Genomic DNA, 23,580 nt, shown 5'->3' with positions numbered 1-23,580 from the left:
TTCTTGACAACCTCTGTCGATGTAAACGCAACGAATTTTCGATTCATTCAAAAAATCTTTAACCATTCGCGGTGCTTCGGCCAAAGTCTCTACGGTCAGTTCATCAGCACACGTTGGGCATGTTTGGGAATTTTCCAGATGTTTCGTGATACAACAACGGCAAAAAGAATGCTGGTTTCTCGAACACATAACCGGCTCTTTCAAGACGTTGAAGCAAATCTGACAATGAAAATTTTGATTGATTTTGTCCACAAACCTTTCTTCATCGTAGCCTTGTATATATGAAGCCATATTTCAAGTCGTTCTTGTGTCGTAATAATAAAGCAAGTTCTGTGTTGTTTGTCGCTCTGTAGTATAAACCTTGCTGTATAGACTGAATATAGATACAATGTTCGTTCTTGGAGAAGTCTGTGTTTGTATTTTCTGGAAATCTTCTCCAAAATGATCAGTTTATGAAGACAAATATCTCTTCATTATAAAGTGTTTGCATAAGACGCGTCCTTTCCTGTCTGGACTGGTCAGGACTCAGGAATTCCTGGAATTTGGTGCTGTTTTTGCAGAAATGAATTTGAAAATGTTACGAGCTGACGGAGAGAACGGAGAGAGCTGGAGCTGAATGAAACATTTTTCTGATATTTTCAGTAGATTTTAGAGAAATGTTATTTTGCAGTAATTTAAGTGGACTGTAAAAGCTTTAAGTCTTTAACTTGTTCTATTAAAATGCGAATTTACAATTTCAAAAGTGCTGACGATGCTGCGATAGTTTTTAATATAAAACTCCATGTTCACTAAATCCTAAATACACGAATTTAATATTTTGGATTACGTTAGGAATTGGGTTAAGATTATGTTTTAGGTTTATAGTTTAATAGGGTTAAAACTTATCCTAAATTTAACCCTAATCCTAATCTAATCTTAAAGATTGAATGGAATAATACTGCCAACATAGAAAACGCTAAACATTCCAGTGTATCGAGAGATCAGTAAACTGTCAGGGAGCGAAATTTCAAGGCAAAAGGAAGTTTGTTTTGGCAGTTAATGAGTTAAAAAAACTATCCGTCAGACTTATTTTTTATTTGAGATTATGTTACGATTTGGGTTAAGATTAGGTCTTAGGTTTATTGTTAAATAGGGTAAACCTAATCCTAAATTTAACCCTAATCCTAACCTAATCTCTGGAATTATATTGATTACCAACATAGAAAACGCTAAACATTCCAGTGTATCAAGAGATCAGAAAACTGCAGGGGAGTGAAATTTCAAGGGGAAAAGAGGAAATTTGTTTTGGTAAGTGGAAGCAACCGTCGTTTTAAACTTTCAATTTTCAAACATTTCTTTTCCAAACTTTCGTTTTGAAGCAAAATATTTTCAATTATTTTCTCTCAATTGCAAGGAAATACACGAGCTTTTCTAGCGAAATATGTCGCACGACGTGACCGTAAACTTCAACGGCAAATCATTTAACCTTCGTTTTCAACCATCCTGGACAATCGCTCAACTAAAACACGAAATTGCTCGCAAGAGAAATGTCAAAACTGCTGGAATTAAAATCATTTTTGCCGGTCGAGAATTACCCGATGAATTAACACTCGGGGTGAGTGATTTTTAGGAAAATATCAAGCTTTTAATGTGATTTATATAACAATTTTCAAAGAAATAACGAAAGCTTTACTGTGAAATGTTGAAATGATTTCATAAATGAGGTTTTTTTTAGTTCGGGATTTTGATGTTTAAAGCGACCATCTTCGTTATAGTAAATCTGAGATAGATTATGATACAGCTTGTCTTGCTTGAGTCAGTCCATTTCAGAATATCACAGTGTCTGAATCTTGATAAAATGATATTTTAAGACATTTTTCAAAGCCATCTTTCTCCATTAAAACTTAACCCAAACTTAAGTGAATTCTCACTCATGGACAGTTTCCAGGATTTTTCAGATGATTCTCAGAATTCTCAGTCTTTAAATTGCCATCAGTCGACAATGAGTCTGGCATTCAGAGATCGGAAACTTTTTTTATAGAATGCAGAGATGAACCACAGCGTCATTCATGCTGTTCAGAAATCTGGTCAGATCTCAGTTGATGCAACTTACAATGCGAATGATGGTTTGACGAAAGTGAAACTGACACAGGATGACGAAGATGAAGATGGTGAATCTCAACAATCAGGTGGTGACGAGATCTTTCATAAACCTCTCAATGGTGTGACCCCACCCTGTTTAATCCCCTTCCTAATTTTACACCCTCAATAAATACCTCCAATATGTTCCTTCTATGTTCACCCTCGTTCCTCTCCCTCTCTGATATGACCTGATTTAATAAACCTCTTTCCTGATAAACCCCTCTCTAGTTAATCCACTATAATAACCTCTTTTTCATGTCTGTTCCTTGTATTTTATCCCTGTCTAATACACCTCTTTTTAAATAACCCTTTCTCTAGTTTGTCCTCTATAAAATATCCTTCTCAATATCCATCTCTAATTAACCCTCAAATCACTTTCTATTCCCCTCTCTCATAATGCCCTTCCCTAGCTATTGTACCTCTTCTCTAATATTCCTCTGTAATTAACCCTCAAATTATTCTCTATTCTCTTCCCTAATAGTATGCACCTCCCTAATGTACCTCTTGGAACTCTTATATCCCTCTCTAATTAACCCTCTATAGCCAATCCCCGTCAGTCATCCAACTGTAAACGTCAGGTTGTGACAAGATCTTTCATAAATTTCTAGATAAATAATGTGACCCCACCCTGTTTATTCCCCCTCCTAATTTTACACCCTCAATAAATACCTCCAATATGTTCCCGCTATGTTCACCCTCGTTCCTCTCCCTCTCTGATATGACCTGATTTAATAAACCTCTTTCCTGATAAACCTCTCTCTAGTTAATCCACTATAATAACCTCTTTTTCATGTCTGTTCCTTGTATTGTATTTCTGTCTAATACACCTTTTTTCCAATAACCCTTTCTCTAGTTTGTCCTCTATAAAATATCCTTTTCAATAGCTATCTCTAAATAACCCTCAAATCAGTTTCTATTCCCCTCTCTCATAATTATGCCCTTCCCTAATATACCTCTTCTCCATTATCCCTCTCTAATTAACCCTCAAATCACTCTATTCCCCTCTGTCATAATTATGCCCTTCCCTAATATACCTCTTCTCTAATATTCCTCTCTAATTAACCCTCAAATCATTCTCTATTCCCTTCCCTAATAGTATGCCTCTCCCTAATGTATACGTACCTCTTAGAACTCTTATATCCCTCTCTAATTAACCTTGTATAGCCAATCCCCTATACCCTTCCCTACTAGCATGCGCCTTTCTAATATGCCTCTTCTCTAAAAACCCTTTTCCCAATTAACCCACCCCACCCTTGCCCATACCCCCTTACCTGGATGTCCTCTAATACAGTACTGTACCACTTTTCTAATTGTCTGTCTCCAATAAACCCCTATCCCCAGCTTGATACCCTTGCATTTTTCTCATGGAAAAAGCTGCATGGGTAGGGGTTTCTCTACCCTGCCTTTCCCCCCAATCTTATTATACTTTATCCATTAAGCCCCACCCTCTCTTTCTAATAATCTCGTCTCTAACGTACACCAGGGTTTGTTTAATAATCAATATTTTTCATACTCTCTCATCTCAGGCAAGCAAAGTTTCTTCTTTGTTTATTGTAAAACTTGCAAGAAACTAACACGAGGAAAATTGCGATGTCGATGTTCAAATTGCAAGGAAGGAAGCTTTGTTCTATCACAGGTATTTACTGTTTCCTTATAAACAACTTTTAAAAAATCTGCAGCGGATTTATATTTAAACTTTATAAAATGTTGACATTGTTACAACTTGTTTACAAGCTTGCTGTGAAAGCTTTTGAATGTCAACAAACATCTTGTTTACACAATATTTATGGTTTCTTGCAAGGGTCCAAATGGTTGGGATGATGTATTGATCAAAGGCCGCATGCAAGGACAATGTGAATCCAATACAAACTGTCAGGGAAAAACAGCTGTAAGTTATTCACCTATCATACCTAAAATACAATAGTGGGCCACATCTGGGTGCATTACAAGCTAATGGGTTAACAAGAGACACTGACAGATAGTTTTGTTAACTTATTAACTGACAGCTAGTACTCTTCCACTGATGAGTAAAATCATCTGACATTAGACAGATTAAAATACTAAAGTAGGTCACATCTGGGTGCATTGCAAGCTAATGGGTTAACAAGAGACACTGACAGATAGTTTTGTTAACTTATTAACTGACAGCTAGTACTCTTCCAGTGATGAGTAAAATCAACTGACATTAGGCAGAGTAAAATACTAAAGTAGGTCACATCTGGGTGCATTGCAAGCTAATGGGTTAACAAGAGACACTGACAGACAGTTTTTTCAACTCATTAACTGACAGTACTCTTCCACTGATGAGTAAATTCATCTGACATTAGACAGAGTAAAATACTAAAGTAGGTCACAAACTTCTTGTTCTTTCATAGGAATTTTATTTGAAATGTGGGGAACATCATGGTAGAGATGAACAAGCGCCATTATCAATGTTGAAATCTAACATCAGAAATATTCCCTGCATCACATGCTCTGAAACATTGTAAGTTTACCCTTTCATTTTATGTCTCCTCTCAGAAATATTTATCCTACTAGGAAAGTTGAATTTTTTAAATCCAAACCGCAGTTAATAGAAACTAATAACTCTGATCAAACATGATCAATATTTAATCAAATTTTTTTCTCTCATGCACCTACCTATTGTTTGAACTGTTTTATTTGATGTTTCATTTTAAACCTTCCTCAATGAAAATATCTATTTTAAGGATTTGTTATTGTTCTTTAATATATAATTCCAGGAACTGACTCAATTTAAATTCAGTCACAAAAATACAAATCAGTATATATGTCTGACAATCAACTTAGAATGCTGCAATCTATTTCTATAACTTTGTGAAAATCCTATAGTTCATTTCAATTGTTCATAATATGTTAGGAGTTTTCACTTAATACCTTACATATTGTTCACACAACAACAGCAGTGGGCCACCATCTTGCTTTAGACATTTCTGGAAGTTCTTCCCAAGAATATCTTTCAAAGTTGAAACATTCAACTGACTTCAGCTCTCCTTGCTCACCGTACCCTCCCAGGACTACAATGTTGTTTTCAATAACAACTGCAGCACATCCCCACCTCTTACATCTCATTGATGGCAGCATGTGACTTTGTTCTGTCTTGACATTGTAAATGATAACTGTATCTAATGTCTGCCATTGTTTGTCAGCGCCACCAATAATAACAATGTTGTCTCCCCATCTCACAGTTGCCATAGCACTCACTTCATACGGCAGTGGTGACAACTGTTTCAGCTCATTCTTCTTTATATCGTACAGTACGACACTGCTGAGGTTGTCTTTGTAATCACTAGTTGTTCTTCCACCAACTATCAACAAATTATCATCAAATATTTCCATGCTGTGACATTGTCTTGGTTCTGGCATTCTTGATAAGGTCTTCACAGTATAGGGAGGAACAAGCTGGACGGCTCTGATCAAGTCAGATAAAATATTTCCATTACCACCTCCAGAGACTATCAACTGATCATTATACAGCACACTGCTGTGGTTCCACAACTTATTAGGTAGTTTAAAAGGACAGTCACTCCAGTGTGTTGAGAGATCAGGGTTTGGGTCAATATTCATTCTAATCATATCATCAACAATGCCAGACCTATCACACCAACCCCCAGCTATAGTCATATGATTGTTATAAATAGATGAAGTCGCTCCACAACGATTCTCTGGCATTGATTGTAATGGCGACCATGTTCTTTGACGCCAGTTAAACATCTCTACAGAGTTCGTTCCTACACCTCCAGCAACAATTATATTTTCCTGATTACCACTTGGTCTATTTATTACTTTTCTTGTGTTTTCTTTTATCTTGCCCTCCATCGTGATAAGAACGTCCTTCATTTCATCAAAAGCTCTGACCAAAGCTGTTTTCAATCCATCGACTTTGTTGTTAACCACTTCGAGTTTTCCTTCCATATCTGCTTTTATATCTGCCGTGTTTTTCTCGATATTATTCGCAACAGTGGCAACATTTTTTTCCAAATTTGTCATTTTAGTTTCAAATTTTCCATTATTCTTCTCGATATTCGCCATTCTTTCCTCCATATCTGCTAAAGTTTTCGTCATTTCCCCGCACGAGTGACACTTCAACTTTCGGAATTCACATACTTCACTTTCATGGTGAATAAGATCACGCTTGTTGACAATTAAACCACAGCCTTGGTTTGTACAAACGGCTGGTGTATATCCACATGTATCTTCATGGCGGTCAAGATGCTGTAATTCTACAACTTCTTGACAACCTCTGTCGATGTGAACGCAACGAATTTTTGATTCATTCAAATAATCTTTTATCATTCTTTGTGGTTCGGCCAAAGTCTCTACGCTCAGTTCATCAGCACACGTTGGGCATGTTTGAGAATTTTCCAGATGTTTCGTAATACAACAACGGCAAAAAGAATGCTGGTTTCTCGAACACATAACCGGCTCTTTCAACACGTTGAAGCAAATCTGACAGAGGAAATTTTGATTGATTTTGTCCACAAACCTTTCTTCATCATAGCCTTGTATATATGAAGCCATATTACACGTCGTTCTTGTGTCGTAATAATAAAGCAAGTTCTGTGTTGTTTGTCACTCTGTAGTATAAACCTCGCTGTATAGACTGAATATAGATACAGTGCTCGTTCTTGGAGAAGTCTGTGTTTGTATTTTCTTAAATCGCTACGGCAAAATTATCTGTTTAGAACAGCAGAGAAAGATCTCTTCCTAAGTGTTTAAGGAGTGTTTTGTAGAGAGGAATTTGTGGTATAAAAAATTATGTTAATATTATTGTCTTGTGACAAAAGCTGAGCATCTCCTATTCAAATACTGGCTTGCAATTGGTTGTGCTTATGTTGATAGGAATTTCGTGTTTCATATGGAAATGAGTTCGAAGAAAATGATACTTTATACCAAGAAAAATCAATCATAACAAATAGTTTATGGACAGAGCGTATGGCTACACGGTGTGGATATCATGGTTCAGTAAGGATAACCTCGTTGTTAACCGCTTCAAGTTTTTCTTAGATATCTTCCAGGTTGTTCTTGTGTCGTAATAATAAAGCAAGTTCTGTGTTGTTTGTCGCTCTGTAGTATAAACCTCGCTGTATAGACTGAATATAGATACAGGGTTCGTTCTTGAAGAAGTCTGTGTTTGTATTTTATCGAAATCTTCTCCAAAATGATCAGTTTATGAAGACAAATATTTCTTCCTAATAAAGTGAAGTGTTTTCATAAAATGCATCATTTGCTGTCAGGAATTCTTGGAATTTGTTGCGATGCTTCCACAAATAAATTTAAAAATATCGCGAGCTGAGAGAGAGAACTGGGACTGGAGTATAACGCACTGAGCTATGTATGCTAAGTGAATGGGTCAAACTGCATGGTCCAGCATTATGAACCTAGATTTTTCCTAATCGTGTCAGATGATTTTACTCATCAGTGGAAGAGTACTGTCAGTTAATAAGTTAACAAAACTATCTGTCAGTGTTTCTTGTTAACCCATTAGCTTGCAATGCACCCAGTTGTGACCTACTTTAGTATTTTACTCTGTCTAATGTGAAATGATTTTACTCATCAGTGGAAGAGTACTGTCAGTTAATAAGTTAACAAAACTATCTGTCAGTGTCTCTTGTTAACCCATTAGCTTGCAATGCACCCAGATGTGACCTACTTTATATTTTTTTGTCTAAGTCTTGAATATTTTCGCGGTGCAATAATATTCCAATCTAAATGAATTTTCATCAACACACAAATGGTTCAGGATATCTTGTGGATTGATCTACAGCTGTGGTGAATAAGAAAAACGCAACTTCAAAGTGTTTATGAAATTCACTTTCGCTTTGATCACAAAAGATCGTATAGCGTATCAAAATATTCATAAATATTAAGTGTTGTGTTTTTTTAAACATCCTGTATAAGTGCGGTCATTATATCGATGAAAAGCCATTTCAAGCTAGAAGATTAAATTTTAGCAGATCAAAGATGTTTGGAGTTGTTAAGATCGTTGTTATATTCCTAGTCTTTGCAGGTACTGGAATACATATTGTGATATATATCTTTGTTCATAGAATTCTCAAGTATCACTTCGTTATTCTTCATCGTATTTTTCTGTATTTATTTTTCTAGATAATGCGGTTGAATGTTTTAAACTTGGTCAGCTTTGCAGCTCAAATGGTAGAAATTCAATCCGTGAATTTGACAGTCAGGGTTGTGTTGATTTCGGAACACCAAGGTAAGACCAGATGTAAGCTTGTAACAACACAGCGAATCGATAATATTCTTATAATCTTACAAAACAATTAAATTAACGTGAATTTATCATTATACAGAGGTTCTCGTACACACAATGGTGTCGACATAGTTTGCAAACTAGGGAGTTCTGTCATGACACCATTTGCTGCGAAGATCTGACGAAAATCACGTTCTTATTCAAACAACAACAAACCATATAACAATGGATTTTATATTCAAGGAAGCGGAGAAGCCGAAGGTATCATCTCTCTCACATTAACAACCAAATTCATATTAGGCACGGGAAATTCATCTTAGACAGCAAAGTTGATTGTAAAAACCCGTCTTAATATGACTTGGAATGGATATAAAATTTACGCGTGTAATGGGTCGGGTAATGCTAAAAAGGGTATCGTGATTATTACGATAATAATTTTGTTTATTTTCTCAGTTAAGCGCGCCTCACAGGAGAGCTGGTAGCTGAGGTAAAGACCTCGCGAGGCTGTTAGCTCAGCAAGTTACTCTCGTGTGCGGATAGTTTTTCGTGAGGAATTCGCCTCGAGAGGCAAGTTTCTATCGTGTGCAGATAGTTTTCAGGCTGAGTTAACTGCCTCGCGAGGTCGTTAGCTCAGCTGATAGCTCTCTTGTGCGGCGGGCTTTACCCTTGTTCCGTCCTTGACCGTGTTGATATTTCAGAAACTCGTCTGATTTATCCGTCTAAATGCGAATTTAACGAGTTTCTCGTCCAGAAGGGATTCCCGGTCAAATTAACCGTTTGTTTAGACGGGAAAGTTAGGCGGGAAAATTCTGACGAGAAACCCGTCTGTGGCCTGATTCACATCAGACGAGTTTCCCGTCTAAGATGAGTTTCCAAGAGGAGTTTCCCCTGTAAGACGAGTTTCCTGTTTTCCTTGACCTTGTAAGACGAGTTTCCCGCCTCTAATATGAATTCGGCTAAACTAAATTTTAAACTATAATGCATTTCTCGAAACAGAATGAGTAATGAATTTGTCATTGACTCCCGTCACCCCCCGGGTTAGGTCTAAATGGTAATTTCATGTCGTGCTTTCAAGTAAAGATAAAAATACAATAAAAATAAAAGAAAGTGTAGGCACAGAATACCTATCAGAAGAACAACTCCATTGTTTTTTGCATAAGTGGTTCATTCACTCAGCAAGTACCGGTAAATGAAGGCAATCACCCCCCTGCGAACTGCCCCATTTTGAATATGAACAGGGGGGTGATTCCATCCATTTACGATAATTGCTGAGTGATGAATCTTGGGAAGAAATACCCCCTGCTATCAACTGCAATTTTAATATTTGCAGGGTGGTGATTCATAGAAGTCCAATAAAGAGGGAGAGTGTTAAAATTGAATAATCAATTTCTTTTTCAGATATAAAATGGATATTTCAGGTGGTCTTGGAAGATCTGCTGGAAAGGTATCCATATTCACAATTTTCTTCTCCATATTTGAAGATATTCCCTCCATAATCATAAATTTTTTCCCTGTGAAAAACCTTACTTTTTGTCGTGAAATTTTTCAGATATGGCGACTGGCGTGTTGGTCTGATGGGGTTGAACAGTACAAAAGATAATGTAAATCTTGTACTAAAAGCCTTCAAGGATGCGATGGAAAACGTGAAATTACAAAACAATCTGTGAGCAAACTTGAAACATCAATTTTATTTTAGTTGACAAACCAATTTATATTATTTAATCAGGGTTCTGTTTTAATAAAGAGTAAAACTATCTCTCCAAATCTTGTTAATTGTTAAATTTTAAAATATGACTTGGTTTGTGGCAGTCTGACAGACACAGACATCATTTACAGACAGGCTGATATTTAAAATAGGTAACTGAACTATTTCTTGAGGCAGAGGCTCAGTTAGGATTCTTGGTCTGGGGGACTGGGGCAGAAGAACCTAGGTGGGGAGGGGTGGGGTTTTAGCTGAAAAACGTAGGTGGGGAGGAGGGGTGTGAAAAAATCTGTGGGAGGGAGGGGGTGAAAAACCTAGGTGGAGGGGGTGCAGAAAAGCTTATTTCAAATGTTTTATTTGGTGTTTCATTTTTAACCTTCCTCAATGAAAATATCTATTTCAAAGATTTATTATTGTTCTAAGAACTGACTCAATTTAAATTCAATCACAAAAATATAAATCAGTATATGTCTGACAATCAACTTAGAATGCTACAATCTATTTCTATAACTTTGTGAAAATCTTATAGTTCATTTCAATTGTTCATAATATGTTAGGAGTTTTCACTTAATACCTTACATATTGTTCACACAACAACAGCAGTGTGCCCCCTTCTTGCTTTAGACATTTTTGGAAGTTCGTCCCAAGAATACCTTTCAAAGTTGAAACCTTCCACTGACTTCCAGTGGAATTGTTCACCCCCCCTCCCAGGACTACAATGTTGTTTTCAATAACAACTGCAGTACATCCACTCCTCTTCCATCTCATTGATGGCAGCATGTGACTTTGTTCTGTCTTGACATTGTAAATGATAACTGTATAAAATGTCTTTCTATGTTTGTTAATGCCACCAATAACAACAATGTTGTCTCCCCATCTCACAGTTGCCATATCACTCACTTCATACGGCAGTGGTGACAACTGTTTCAGCTCATTCTTCTTTATATCGTACAGTACGACACTGCTGAGGTTGTCTTTGTAATTACCAGTTGTTCTTCCACCAACTATCAACAAATTATCATCAAATATTTCCATGCTGTGACCTTGTCTTGGTTCTGGCATTCTTGATAAGGTCTTCACAGTATAGGGAGGAACAAGATCGACTGATCTGATCAAGTCAGATGACACATTTCGCAATCACCTCCAGAGACTATCAACTGATCATTATACAGCACACTGCTCTGGTATCTCAACTCATCAGGTAGTTTAACAGGACAGTCGCTCCAGTGTGTCAAGAGATCAGGGTTTGGGTCAATATTCATTCTAATCATATCAAACAATGTCAGACAAACCACACCAACCCCCAGCTATAGTCATATGATTGTTATAAATAAATGAAGTCGCTGCCCAACGTTTCTTTGGCATTGATTGTAATGGCGACCATGTTCTTTGACGCCAGTTAAACATCTCTACAGAATTAGTCAAAAAACCTCCAGCAACAATAATATTTTCCTTATCACCACTTGGTCTATTTCTTACTTTTCTTGTGTTTTCTTCTATCTTTCCCTCCATCGTAATAAGAACGTCCTTAATTTCATCAAAAGCTCTGACCAAAGCTGTTTTCAATCCTTTGACTTCGTTGTTAACCGCTTCGTGTTTTCCTTCCATATCTGCTTTTAAATCTGCGACTGCGACTGTGGTATTTCTCGCCATATTTTTCTCTAAATTTGTTATTTCAATTGTTACATTATTCTTCTCGATATTCGCCATTCTTTCCTCCATATCTGCCAAAGTTTTCGTCATTTCTCCGCACGAGTGACACTTCAACTTTCGGAATTCACAGACTTCACTTTCATGGTGAATAAGATCACGCTTGTTGACAATTAAACCACAGCCTTGGTTTGTACAAACGGCTGGTGTATATCCACATGTATCTTCATGGCGGTCAAGATGCCTACAACTTCTTGACAACCTCTGTCGATGTAAACGCAACGAATTTTTAACTCATTTATAAAATCTTTTACCATTTTATTTGGTTCGCCCAAAGTCTCTACGGTCAGTTCATCAGCACACGTTGGACGTTGTGTCGTAATAATAACAAGTTCTGCGTTGTTTGTCGCTCTGTAGTATAAACCTCGCTGTATAGACTGGATATAGATACAGTGTTCGTTCTTGGTGAAGTCTGTGTTTGTATTTTCTCGAAATCTTCTCCAAAATGATCAGTTTATGAAGACAAATACTCTTCCTTATAAAGTATTTGCATAAGACGCGTCCTTTCCTGTCAGGACTTAGGAATTCCTGGAATTTGCTGCGGTGTTTCCAAAAATGAATTTGAAAATGTTGCGATCTGACGGAGAGAGAGCTGGAGCAGAATGAAACATTTTTCTGATATTTTCAGTAGATTTTAGAGAAATGTTATTTTGCAGTAATTTAAGTCGACTCTAAAAGCTTTAACTTGTTCTATTTAAAATGCGAATTTACACTTTCAAAAGTGCTGACGATGCTGCGATAGTTTTTAATATAGCTCTTCATTTTAACCAAATCCTGAATATCTTTCGGATTATGTTAGGAATTTGGTTAAGATTATGTTTTAGGTTTATTGTTTATTCGCGTTAAACCTGATCCTAAACTGAACCTTAATCCTAACCTAATCTCAAGGATTAAATGGAATTATATTGTCAACATAGAAAACGGTAAACATTCCAGTTTATTGAAAGATCAGTAAACTGTCAGGGAGTGAAATTTCAAGGCAAAGAGGAAGTTTGTTTTGGCAGTAAATGAGTTAAAAAAACTATCCCTGAGACATACTTATTATTTGAGATTATGTTACGATTTGGGTTAAGATTAGGTCCTAGGTTTATTGTTAAATAGGGTTAAACCTAATCCTAAATTTAACCCTAATCTTAACCTAATCTCACGGATTAAATGGAACTATTGCCAACATAGAAAACGCTGAACATTCCAGTGTCCCAAGAGATCAGAAAACTGCCAGGGAGTGAAACTCACTGAGCTATATAATAATTCCTGGAGGACCGGCTCGCTGCCAAATCGTGTCGCCAAAAACATGGCGGATTTTGAGCTTTGCTGACGCCACATGGTTCCTTTTGCTCGTGGTGGTTACCACTGACATACCGCGATACAAGGTGAAAAACTGTGTCCATCTCCCTCCTGGTTTTTATGAAAATATTTTCAGCTTTGCAAATATGACTCATGGTTGAAACTATACTCTTGCACTTAGTCAGCTGCCAAGCATCTTGCCCCTGAGCTTTGGCCTCTGTTTCTTTGGATTATACCTAGATATATTGTCCTGAAGACATTCAAGAAAACATTATTAATTGCATACTTTCAGTAATTCTGCAGTTCATGCAGGGTATAAAAAAGTCTAATTGATGTCCATAAATATCCAATTGTCCCCAAAATGTCCGACAATAGTGCCAAAAAGTTCAAGCATTTGTTATAGGAATGTATAAATAATGAAAATATAAAAAAAAACACCTGTCAGTTCGTGTCAGAATTAAAATCTTCAATTTTGTCCACAATTTTTTACGTTTTAATATACAATTGTTCTTGAGTTGGCAATAACAGCATCTACGACTTGTATTCATCTTAAAAAAACGCTTTATATTTCAAAAAAATCCAATTAATGATGTTTTCATGACTTTATATTTCAGAAAAACAAACTGAAGTTTTCACGGGAATTTTTTTTATAAAGGCCAGGGGGGAGAATCTGTTGTTTAATAAATCCAGGGGGGAGGACACCCTTGTAGCGGGCTCATATTTGAGCCTGGTCAGTGGTAACTACCATGGCCAAAAGGAAACCATGTGGCGTCAGCAGAGCTTCTGCGGTTGCGCAGAAGGGCGAAGTCCGCCATGTTTTTGGCGACAAAAAGATGGCGGCTAAGTTACCGAAAAATGACGAGCCGGTCCTCGAGGTATTATTTCAGACAAAATTTGTTCAAAAACCAACAAGTTTAACCACGGCCAGGTTACTAAGTTCAAAAACAAAATCCAAGATGGCCGCACGTCAGGCAAGTATGAATATGCATGAGGTCGATTTGGATGTAAATATTGACGATGTCGATGAATTCGAACTGTGCGATGATAAAAGTACTAACGAGGTAAGATATTCGTCGAAGACATGTCTTCAATCCCACTTCTAGGGATTTAAAGGTTGTTCTGGGGTAGTCAATAGTGTATAATTTGTACGGATAATAATGCATGGGGAATGTATATATTGTACAAAACAGTACATTGTAACATTTTAGTGTGTGATAATAGCAATCTGATCAATGGATTTGGCTTGGGTCAAACGTCAAACTTTTCATGCACCAAACATAATGCAAATAAAATGAAACAAAAACTTAGCTTGTTATCATTAGGTTTGATGCATGAAAAGTTTGACGTTTGACCTGGCCTTATGCATTTGAAATAATTACTACAGCATAATGAAGGCCATAACCTAAATTCTGTAGTTATACAAAACGTCTAAAACCTAAATGTCTAAAAGCAGCTTATAAACTGCGATAACTGCACAATTTCAAGCTGAAATAAATTATATCTTCGGTAAGATTGCAATTACCAACATTCAAAACCATCTTGTTGGGTGCATGTTAATGTGGCTATGTTCCATCACTAGGTTCCTTTACTGTTTGGCTATGTAGCCACATCAATATAATGCTGCAAACTTAAGGCTAAATTCAATGTCAAAGTGTTTATATGTAGGTCAGTAGGTGCAGTGTATGGTGGATAGCCAGTGGCCATGTATTTCAATAGTTTCAGGGCTGGTATTCTATGGTTGTACTAAATATGTGTTGCATAAAGTGTCCCCTTTAAATAGTAAACACGTATTGCACAGTTGCGCTTACAAGGGCATTCTATTATCATGTTGAAACATGGTCACATTACAGACAACTGCAATTATTTTAAAATGCCTTAAATATAAATGTCAAAGGTATTAATTTGTATCTTTGAAAATTTAAGTGTTTTAGAATTCTACCAGTACCAAGCTTGCCACACAGACTTGTTCTGCATATGAAAAGTGTTGCTGTTTATGGCCGAAATGTCAGATCTAGAAAGTTTGTGGTGGGATGAATAATAATTCTTTGAAAAGAATTTGGTCTGCTTGATCAACAATCACAGTGGAATATAGGTGAAAGAAATCAGTTCCATCCATATCAAATCTCCTCCTTGAATCATATCCACTCCTCGAATCATATCCACACATGGCATTTTCAAAACCCTATGACCATTACCTTACATCTGGTTCAGTCACGAAGTAATTACCGGTACGGCTAAAACTGGAAAAGGAAGAGAATAGTCCAATTACAAAGATAGACAAAGACATTTTATATTGAGAAAATGTGGCCTAAGTTAGGATAGACTTTTCTAGGATAGACAAAATTTTTCAATTTGATAACTGGACCCCTTCCTGGCCACCGTTTTTACTTCATAGCCCTGATCACTTTTCAAGTAGTCTGTCACTTACCTAGTGTTAATAATATATAAAAAAATAATAAATGAATAATATTTATTAACGCACCAACAAACACGTACTGTAACAGTTTATCAGTGATGTACGATATGAATAATCAGGTACATGGAGTTATGCTCCAAAACAATGTTATTTTAAAAAAATAATTATAATTTTTTTAAATTTTTTATTAAGCGTGTAGTGGACTTAATTCGTACACAGAAATGTTATAAGTTCGTCATTGCAGGAATATGCTAAAACACCAAGTACATTTATTATTCCGTTCAGGTATATGAAACGATAATGTGAATACATGCGTAATATAAAAACAATGTGGTTATATGACTTTCGTTTGCATCACGGTATGCATGCTCGCTTTGACGATAAAACATATACCTTTAAAGAGACGTTGGATGTTGAGAAAATCCCAGATACCAGCTGAGCTGAAGTCGACGGCCCACAAAAAAACGGCGCGGTGTTCTTTCCAATCAAAAATTTATTTTGAAACGGGACAAATTTATTTATTTTGAAATGGTACGAATTTTTTGTTTCTTTTTGGCGAAACCCGGGTGCAATGTGGATATGTGTGAAATACCATGGATGAATGCCTGTTATTGCCATTCTATTCAAGTCCCGTTCGCTTGTTTTTCGTTTAAAACTGTAGTTATGTTTTATCACAGATAATAAAATATACATGGTTTGGAGACGAAATAAAAGTACAATTCAGCTCATTAATTATGTTATTGTCCAGGTTTATTCAAAAAACGGTTCCTTTCTCGTCACGTGTCGATTGTATTTTAGCCAAACTTAACAATGGTATTCGTCTTGCTAAGCTCCTCAACCTTGACTTGAAAATTAAATTCTATTAACTGTGGTTTTATCAGACTCCAAGCATAACTTGGGAAAGCACGTCCATACTTAACCATGCATGACATATAAGTGAAAAAGAGATCCCCAATCCAGAAAACAGAATTTTTACGTTAAAAATTATTTCCCAAAAGCTATTAAACGAAGCTGGTTTAATTTGAACAAAATTTGTCCATATTTAACCATGCATGATATATAAGTAAAAAGAAGTGCCGCAATGCAGAAAACAGTATTTTTACTTTAAAAATTCTCTCCCGAAAGCTATTCTACGAAGCTGGTTATATTTGAACAAAATTTGTCCATATATTTAACCATGCATGATATGTAAGTAAAAAAGAGTTCCCCAATCATAAAAACTATATTGTTTTATAAAAAATGCTTCCCCAAACCCTACTAAACGAAGCTGGTTAAATTTGAACAAAATTTGTCCATATTTAACCATGCATGATATATAAGTAAAAAAGAGATCCCCAATCATGAAAACAATATTGTTTTATAAAAGAGGCTTCTCCAAACCCTACTAAACGAAGCTGGTTAAATTTGAACAAAATTTGTCCATATTTAACCATGCATGATTTATAGGTAAAAAAGAGTTCCCCAATCATGAAAACTATATTGTTTTATAAAAAATGCTTCCCCAAACCCTACTAAATGAAGCTGGTTAAATTTGAACAAAATTTGTCCATATTTAACCATGCATGATATATAAGTAAAAAAGAGATCCCCAATGATGAAAACAATATTGTTTTATAAAAAAGGCTTCTCCAAACCCTACTAAACGAAGCTGGTTAAATTTGGACAAAATTTGTCCATATTTAACCATGCATGATATATAAGTAAAAAAGAGATCCCCAATCATAAAACTATATTGTTTTATAAAAAATGCTTCCCCAAACCCTACTAAACGAAGCTGGTTAAATTTGAACAAAATTTGTCCATATTTAACCATGCATGATATATAAGTAAAAAAGAGATCCCCAATCATAAAAACTATATTGTTTTATAAAAAATGCTTCCCCAAACCCTACTAAACGAAGCTGGTTAAATTTGAACAAAATTTGTCCATATTTAACCATTCATCATATATAAGTAAAAAACAGATCCCCAATCATGAAAACAATATTGTTTTATTAAAAAGGCTTCTCCAAACCCTACTAAACGAAGCTGGTTAAATTTGAACAAAATTTGTCCATATTTAACCATGCATGATATATAAGTAAAAAAGAGATCCCCAATGATGAAAACAATATTGTTTTATAAAAAAGGCTTCTCTAAACCCTACTAAACGAAGCTGGTTAAATTTGAACAAAATTTGTCCATATTTAACCATGCATGATATATAAGTAAAAAAGAGATCCCCAATGATGAAAACAATATTGTTTTATAAAAAAGGCTTCTCCAAACCCTACTAAACGAAGCTGGTTAAATTTGGACAAAATTTGTCCATATTTAACCATGCATGATATATAAGTAAAAAAGAGATCCCCAATCCCTAATCCATTATATAGCTCAGTGGTGAAACTTCAAGGAAAAAAGAGGAAGTTTGTTTTGGTAAGTGGAAGCAATCGTCGTTTTAAACTTTCAATTTTCAAACATTTCTTTTCCAAACTTTCGTTTTGAAGCAAAATATTTTGAATTATTTTCTCTCAATTGCAAGGAAATACACGAGCTTTTCTAGCGAAATATGTCGCACGACGTGACCGTAAACTTCAACGGCAAATCATTTAACCTTCGTTTTCAACCATCCTGGACAATCGCTCAACTAAAACGGGAAATTGCTCGCAAGAAAAATGTCAAAACTGCTGGAATTAAAATCATTTTTGCCGGTCGAGAATTACCCGATAAAAATTAACACTCGGGGTGAGTGATTTTTAGGAAAATATCAAGCTTTTAATGTGATTTATATAACAATTTTCAAAGAAATAACGAAAGATTTACTGTGAAATGTTGAAATGATTTCATAAATGAGGTTTTTTTAGTTCGGGATTTTGATGTTTAAAGCGACCATCTTCGTTATAGTAAATCTGAGATAGATTATGATACAGCTTGTCTTGCTTGAGTCAGTCCATCTCAGAATATCACAGTGTCTGAATTTTGATAAAATGATTTTTTAAGACATTTTTCAAAGCCATCTTTTTCCACTAAAACCTGACCCAAACTTATGTGAATTCTCACTCATGGACAGTTTCCAGGATTTTTCAGATGATTCTCAGAATTCTCAGTCTTTCAATTACCATCAGTCGTCGACAATGAGTCTGACATTCAGAGATCTGAAACTGTGTTTTTTTGTAGAATGCAGAGATGAACCACAGCGTCATTCATGCTGTTCAGAAATCTGGTCAGATCTCAGTTGATGCAACTTACAATGCGAATGATGGTTTGACGAAAGTAAAACTGACACAGGATGACGAGGATGAAGACGGTGAATCTGAACAATCAGGTTGTGACGAGATCTTTCATAAACCTCTAGATAAATAATGTGACCCCACCCTGTTTAATCCCCCTCCTAATTTTACACCCTCAATAAATACCTCCAATATGTTCCCGCTATGTTCACCCTCGTTCCTCTCCCTCTCTGATATGACCTGATTTGATAAACCTCTTTCCTGATAAACCTCTCTCTAGTTAATCCACTATAATAATTTCTGTTCCTTGTATTGCAATCCTGTCTAATACACCTCTTTTCCAATAACCCTTTCTCTGGTTTGTTCTCTATAAAATATCCTTTCAATAGCCATCTCTAAATAACCCTCAAATCACTCTATTCCCCTCTGTCATGATTATGCCCTTCCCTAATGTACCTCTTCTCCAATATTCCTCTCTAATTAACCCTCAAATTATTCTCTATTCTCTTCCCTAATAGTATGCCCCTCCCTAATGTACCTCTTTCCTTATTTCCCTCTCTAATTAACCCTCTCTAGCCAATCCCCTATACCCTTCCCTACTAGCATGCCCCTTTCTAATATGCCTCCTCTCTAAAACCCCTTTTTCCAATTAACCCAACCCACCCTTGCCCATACCCCCTTACCTGGATGTCCTCTAACACAGTACTGTACCACTTCTCTAATTGTCTATCTCCAATAAACTCCTATCCCCAGCTTGATACCCTTGCATTTTCCTCATGGAGAAACCCTGGGTAGAGGGTTCTCTACCCTGCCTTCCCCCCTAATCATATTATACTTCATCCATGAAGACCCACCCTCTCTCCCTAATAAACCACTCTCTCTCAAATAAGCCCCTCTCTCTTTAATAAGCCCCTCTCTCTCTAAAAAGCCCCTCTCTCTCTAATAAGCCCCTCTCTCTCTAAAAAGCCCCTCTCTCTCTAATAAGCCCCTCTCTCTAATAAGCCCCTCTCTCTCTAATATTAGGCCTCTCTCTTTCTAATAAGCTCATCTCTCTAACACCAGGGCTCCTTTAATAATCCAAACTTTTTGTACTCTTTCATCTCAGGCAAGCAAAGTTTCTTCTTTGTTTATTGTAAAACTTGCAAGAAACTAACACAAGGAAAATTGCGATGTCGATGTTCAAATTGCAAGGAAGGAAGCTTTGTTCTATCACAGGTATTTACTGTTTCCTTATAAACAACTTGTAAAAAATCTGCAGCAGATTTATATTTAGACTTTTATAAAATGTCGACATTGTTACAACTTGTTTACAAGCTTGCTGTGAAAGCTTTTGAATGTCAACAAACATCTTGTTTACACAATATTTATGGTTTCTTGCAAGGGTCCAAATGGTTGGGACGATGTATTGATCAAAGGCCGAATGCAGGGACAATGTGAATCCAATACAAACTGTCAGGGAAAAACAGCTGTAAGTTATCCACCTATTAGACCTAAAATACAATAGTGGGTCACATCTAGGTGCATTGCAACTAATGGGTTAACAAGAGACACTGACAGATATTAGTTTGTTAACTTATTAACTGACAGTACTCTTCCACTGATGAGTAAAATTACCTGACATTATACAGAGTAAAATACTAAAGTAGGTCACAAACTTCTTGTTCTTTCAAAGGAATTTTATTTCAAATGTGGGGAACATCATGGTAGAGATGAACAGGCGCCATTATCAATGTTGAAATCTAACATCAGAAATATTCCCTGCATCACATGCTCTGAAATATCGTAAGTTTACCCTTTCATTTTATGTCTCCTCCCAGAAACATTTATCCTACTAGGAAAGTTGAATTTTTTAATCCAAACTGCAGTTAATAGAAACTAATAACTCTGATCCAACATGGTCAATATTTAATCAATTTTTTTCACTCATGCTGTCATGCACCTACCTATTGTTTTAACTGTTTTATTTTATGTTTATTTGAAACCATCCTCAATGAAAATATCTATTTCATAGATTTGTTATTGTTCTTTAATATATAATTCTATAAGAACTGGCTCAATCACAAAAATACAAATCAGTATATGTCTGACAATCAACTTAGAATGCTACAATCTATTTCTATAACTTTGTGAAAATCTTATAGTTCATTTCAAATGTTCATAATATGTTAGGAGTTTTCACTTAATACCGTACATATTGTTCACACAACAACAGCAGTGTGCCACCATCTTGCTTTAGACATTTCTGGAAGTTCTTCCCAAGAATACCTTTCAAAGTTGAAACCTTCAACTGACTTCAGTTCTCCTGCACCAGATCCTCCCAGGACTACAATGTTGTTTTCAATAACAACTGCAGTGCATCCTCTCCTCTTATATCTCATTGATGGCAGCATGTGACTTTGTTTTGTCTTGACATTGTAAATGATAACTGTATCTAATGTCTTGCCATGTTTGTCAACGCCACCAATAACAACGATGTTGTCTCCCCATCTCACAGTTGCCATAGCACTCACTTCATACGGCAGTGGTGACAACTGTTTTAGCTCATTCTTCTTTATATCGTACAGTACGACACTGCTGAGGTTGTCTGTGTAACTGTCAGTTTTACTTCCACCAACTGTCAACAAATTATCATCAAATATTTCCATGCTGTGACCTTGTCTCGGTTCTGGCATTCTTGATAAGGTCTTCACAGTATAGGGAGGAACAAGCTGGACTGATCTGATCAAGTCAGATGAAACATTTCCATTATCACCTCCAGAGAGTATCAACTGATCATTATACAGCACACTGCTGTGGTATCTCAACTTATCAGGTAGTTTAACAGGACAGTCACTCCAGTGTGTTGAGAGATCAGGGTTTGGGTCAATATTCATTCTAATTATATCATCAACAATGCCAGGCCAACCACAGCCACCCCCAGCTATATTCATATGATTGTTATAAATAAATGAAGTCGCTCCATAACGATTCTCTGGCATTGATTGTAATGGCGACCATGATTTTTGACGCCAGTTAAACATCTCTACAGAGTTTGTTCCTACACCTCCAGCAACAATTATATTTTCCTTATCACCACTTGGTCTATTTCTTACTTTTCTTGTGTTTTCTTCTATCTTGCCCTCCATCGTGATATGAACATCCTTCATTTCATCAAAAGCTCTGACCAAAGCTGTTTTCAATCCATCGACTTTGTTGTTAACCGCTTCGAGTTTTCGTTCCATATCTGCTTTTATATCTGCGGTATTTTTTGCCATATTCTTTTCTAAATTTGTTATTTTTGTTTCAATTGTTACATTATTCTTCGCCATTCTTTCCTCCATATCTGCCAAAGTTTTCGTCATTTCTCCGCACGAGTGACACTTCAACTTTCGGAATTCACAGACTTCACTTTCATGGTGAATAAGATCACGCTTGTTGACAATTAAACCACAGCCTTGGTTTGTACAAACGGCTGGTGTATATCCACATGTATCTTCATGGCGGTCAAGATGCTGTAATTCTACAACTTCTTGACAACCTCTGTCGATGTAAACGCAACGAATTTTTGATTCATTCAAGAAATCTTTTACAATTCTATTTGGTTCGGCCAAAGTCTCTACGGTCAGTTCATCAGCACACGTTGGACATGTTTGAGAATTTTCCAGATGTTTCGTAATACAACAACGGCAAAAAGAATGCTGGTTTCTCGAACACATAACCGGCTCTTTCAAGACATTGAAGCAAATCTGGCAATGAAAATTTTGATTGATTTTGTCCACAAACCTTTCTTCATCGTAGCCTTGTATATATGTAGCCATATTTCACGTCGTTCTTGTGTCGTAATAAAGCAAGTTCTGTGTTGCTTGTCGCTCTGTAGTATAAACCTCGCTGTATAGACTGAATATAGATACAGTGTTCGTTCTTGAAGATGTCTGTGTTTGTATTTTCTCGAAATCTTATCCAAAATGATCAGTTTTTGAGGACAAATATCTCTTCGTTATAAAGTATTTGCATAAGACGCGTCCTTTCCTGTCAGGACTTAGGAATTCCTGGAATTTGCTGCCGTGTTTCCAAAAATGAATTTGAAAATGTCGCGATCTGACTGAGAGAGCTGGAGCAAAATTAAACATTTTTCTGATTTTTTCAGTAGATTTTTGAGAAATGTTATTTTACAGTAATTTAAGGTGGCTCCCTACAGTTCTATGGTTGTATCGCGGTAATTTTGTCGCGCGCGAAATAGGACACGCAACACGCGTGGCTGATGTTGCATGCAGGGCGGGCTTTTTAAAACTTGTCATTGTGAACGTTTGATAAACACGCGCGGGCCTTCGCGGGATGTCGACTGGTCGCGCGAGGAAATTGAAATCCTGATTTTTGTGACGTCATAAACATAAAAATAAATGTATTTTTCTCGTTTTTCCTTCGGTAAATTCTTTTCAAACTTTACACAGTTTTCTGTAATCTTGAAATGCGTAAAATGTGCAAGTTTTAAGAAAATCGTACGAGCCGAATTTTTTTTAATTAAAAAACAGGATTTTTTGAGGATTTAAAAAAAAGTGCTCGTACGATTTTTTTTAAATGCTAACATTAGAAAGAATTATGGATAAGATTACTGTGTGGAAAAAATTAGAAAGTTTTACCGAAGAAAATTTGAAAAAATTATCTCAGAATCTGTAAATTGGCCCTTTTTAAAATCGTTATGTTACCATGGCAACGAGGAAATTTTATGAAATTTTATATATTTCGTAATTTGCGATATTATAGCAGTTATGTGGCCAAGTTTCGTGATCATACTTTGTAAGATGATAAAATAATGGTCTTTCCAACATAATTGCGCATTACACAATCAAAACTGTAGGGAGCCACCTTAAGTCGACTCTAAAAGCTTTAACTTGTTCTATTTAAATGCGAATTTACACTTTCAAAA

At 36.1% G+C, this 23,580-nt stretch overlaps 1 protein-coding gene across 5 annotated transcripts; it reads left to right on the top strand.

The window, feature by feature from the left end:
* Positions 1-1,345: 1,345 nt before the first annotated feature.
* Positions 1,346-22,756, top strand: LOC114541860 (E3 ubiquitin-protein ligase parkin-like). 5 transcript variants are annotated; one of them, XM_028561668.1, is made up of 8 exons: positions 1,346-1,594; positions 2,021-2,168; positions 3,648-3,757; positions 3,923-4,009; positions 4,497-4,606; positions 19,780-19,889; positions 20,056-20,142; positions 20,347-20,665. In XM_028561668.1, the coding sequence occupies exons 1-6, from the start codon at positions 1,421-1,423 to the stop codon at positions 19,808-19,810; spliced, it is 660 nt and encodes a 219-aa protein (XP_028417469.1). In that variant the 5' UTR covers positions 1,346-1,420; the 3' UTR covers positions 19,811-19,889; positions 20,056-20,142; positions 20,347-20,665. The 5 variants fall into 5 exon arrangements, with proteins under 5 accessions (XP_028417469.1, XP_028417470.1, XP_028417471.1 ...); XM_028561670.1 differs by lacking the exons at positions 19,780-19,889; positions 20,056-20,142; positions 20,347-20,665 and adding exons at positions 8,248-8,611; positions 9,749-9,794; positions 9,900-10,024 and having other exon boundaries at positions 1,347-1,594; XM_028561671.1 differs by lacking the exons at positions 19,780-19,889; positions 20,056-20,142; positions 20,347-20,665 and adding exons at positions 8,248-8,353; positions 8,451-8,611; positions 9,749-9,786 and having other exon boundaries at positions 1,347-1,594.
* The last annotated feature ends 824 nt before the right edge of the window (positions 22,757-23,580 follow it).

Source organism: Dendronephthya gigantea, unplaced genomic scaffold, assembly GCF_004324835.1.
Source record: "Dendronephthya gigantea isolate DGI-Jeju-01 unplaced genomic scaffold, DenGig_1.0 000313F, whole genome shotgun sequence".
NCBI classification, from domain to species: domain Eukaryota; kingdom Metazoa; phylum Cnidaria; class Anthozoa; order Malacalcyonacea; family Nephtheidae; genus Dendronephthya; species Dendronephthya gigantea.
The sequence above is the reverse complement of the archived record's forward strand: the minus strand, read 5'-3'. Positions and strand labels throughout refer to the sequence as shown.

Coding starts and splice junctions, on each gene's coding strand:
- LOC114541860 (XM_028561669.1), top strand. CDS start 1,421: ATGTCGCACGACGTGACCGTAAACTTCAACGGCAAATCATTTAACCTT. Junction 4,010..4,496: donor ACTGTCAGGGAAAAACAGCT/GTAAGTTATTCA, acceptor GTTCTTTCATAG/GAATTTTATTTGAAATGTGG. Junction 4,607..19,779: donor ATCACATGCTCTGAAACATT/GTAAGTTTACCC, acceptor CTTTCATCTCAG/GCAAGCAAAGTTTCTTCTTT.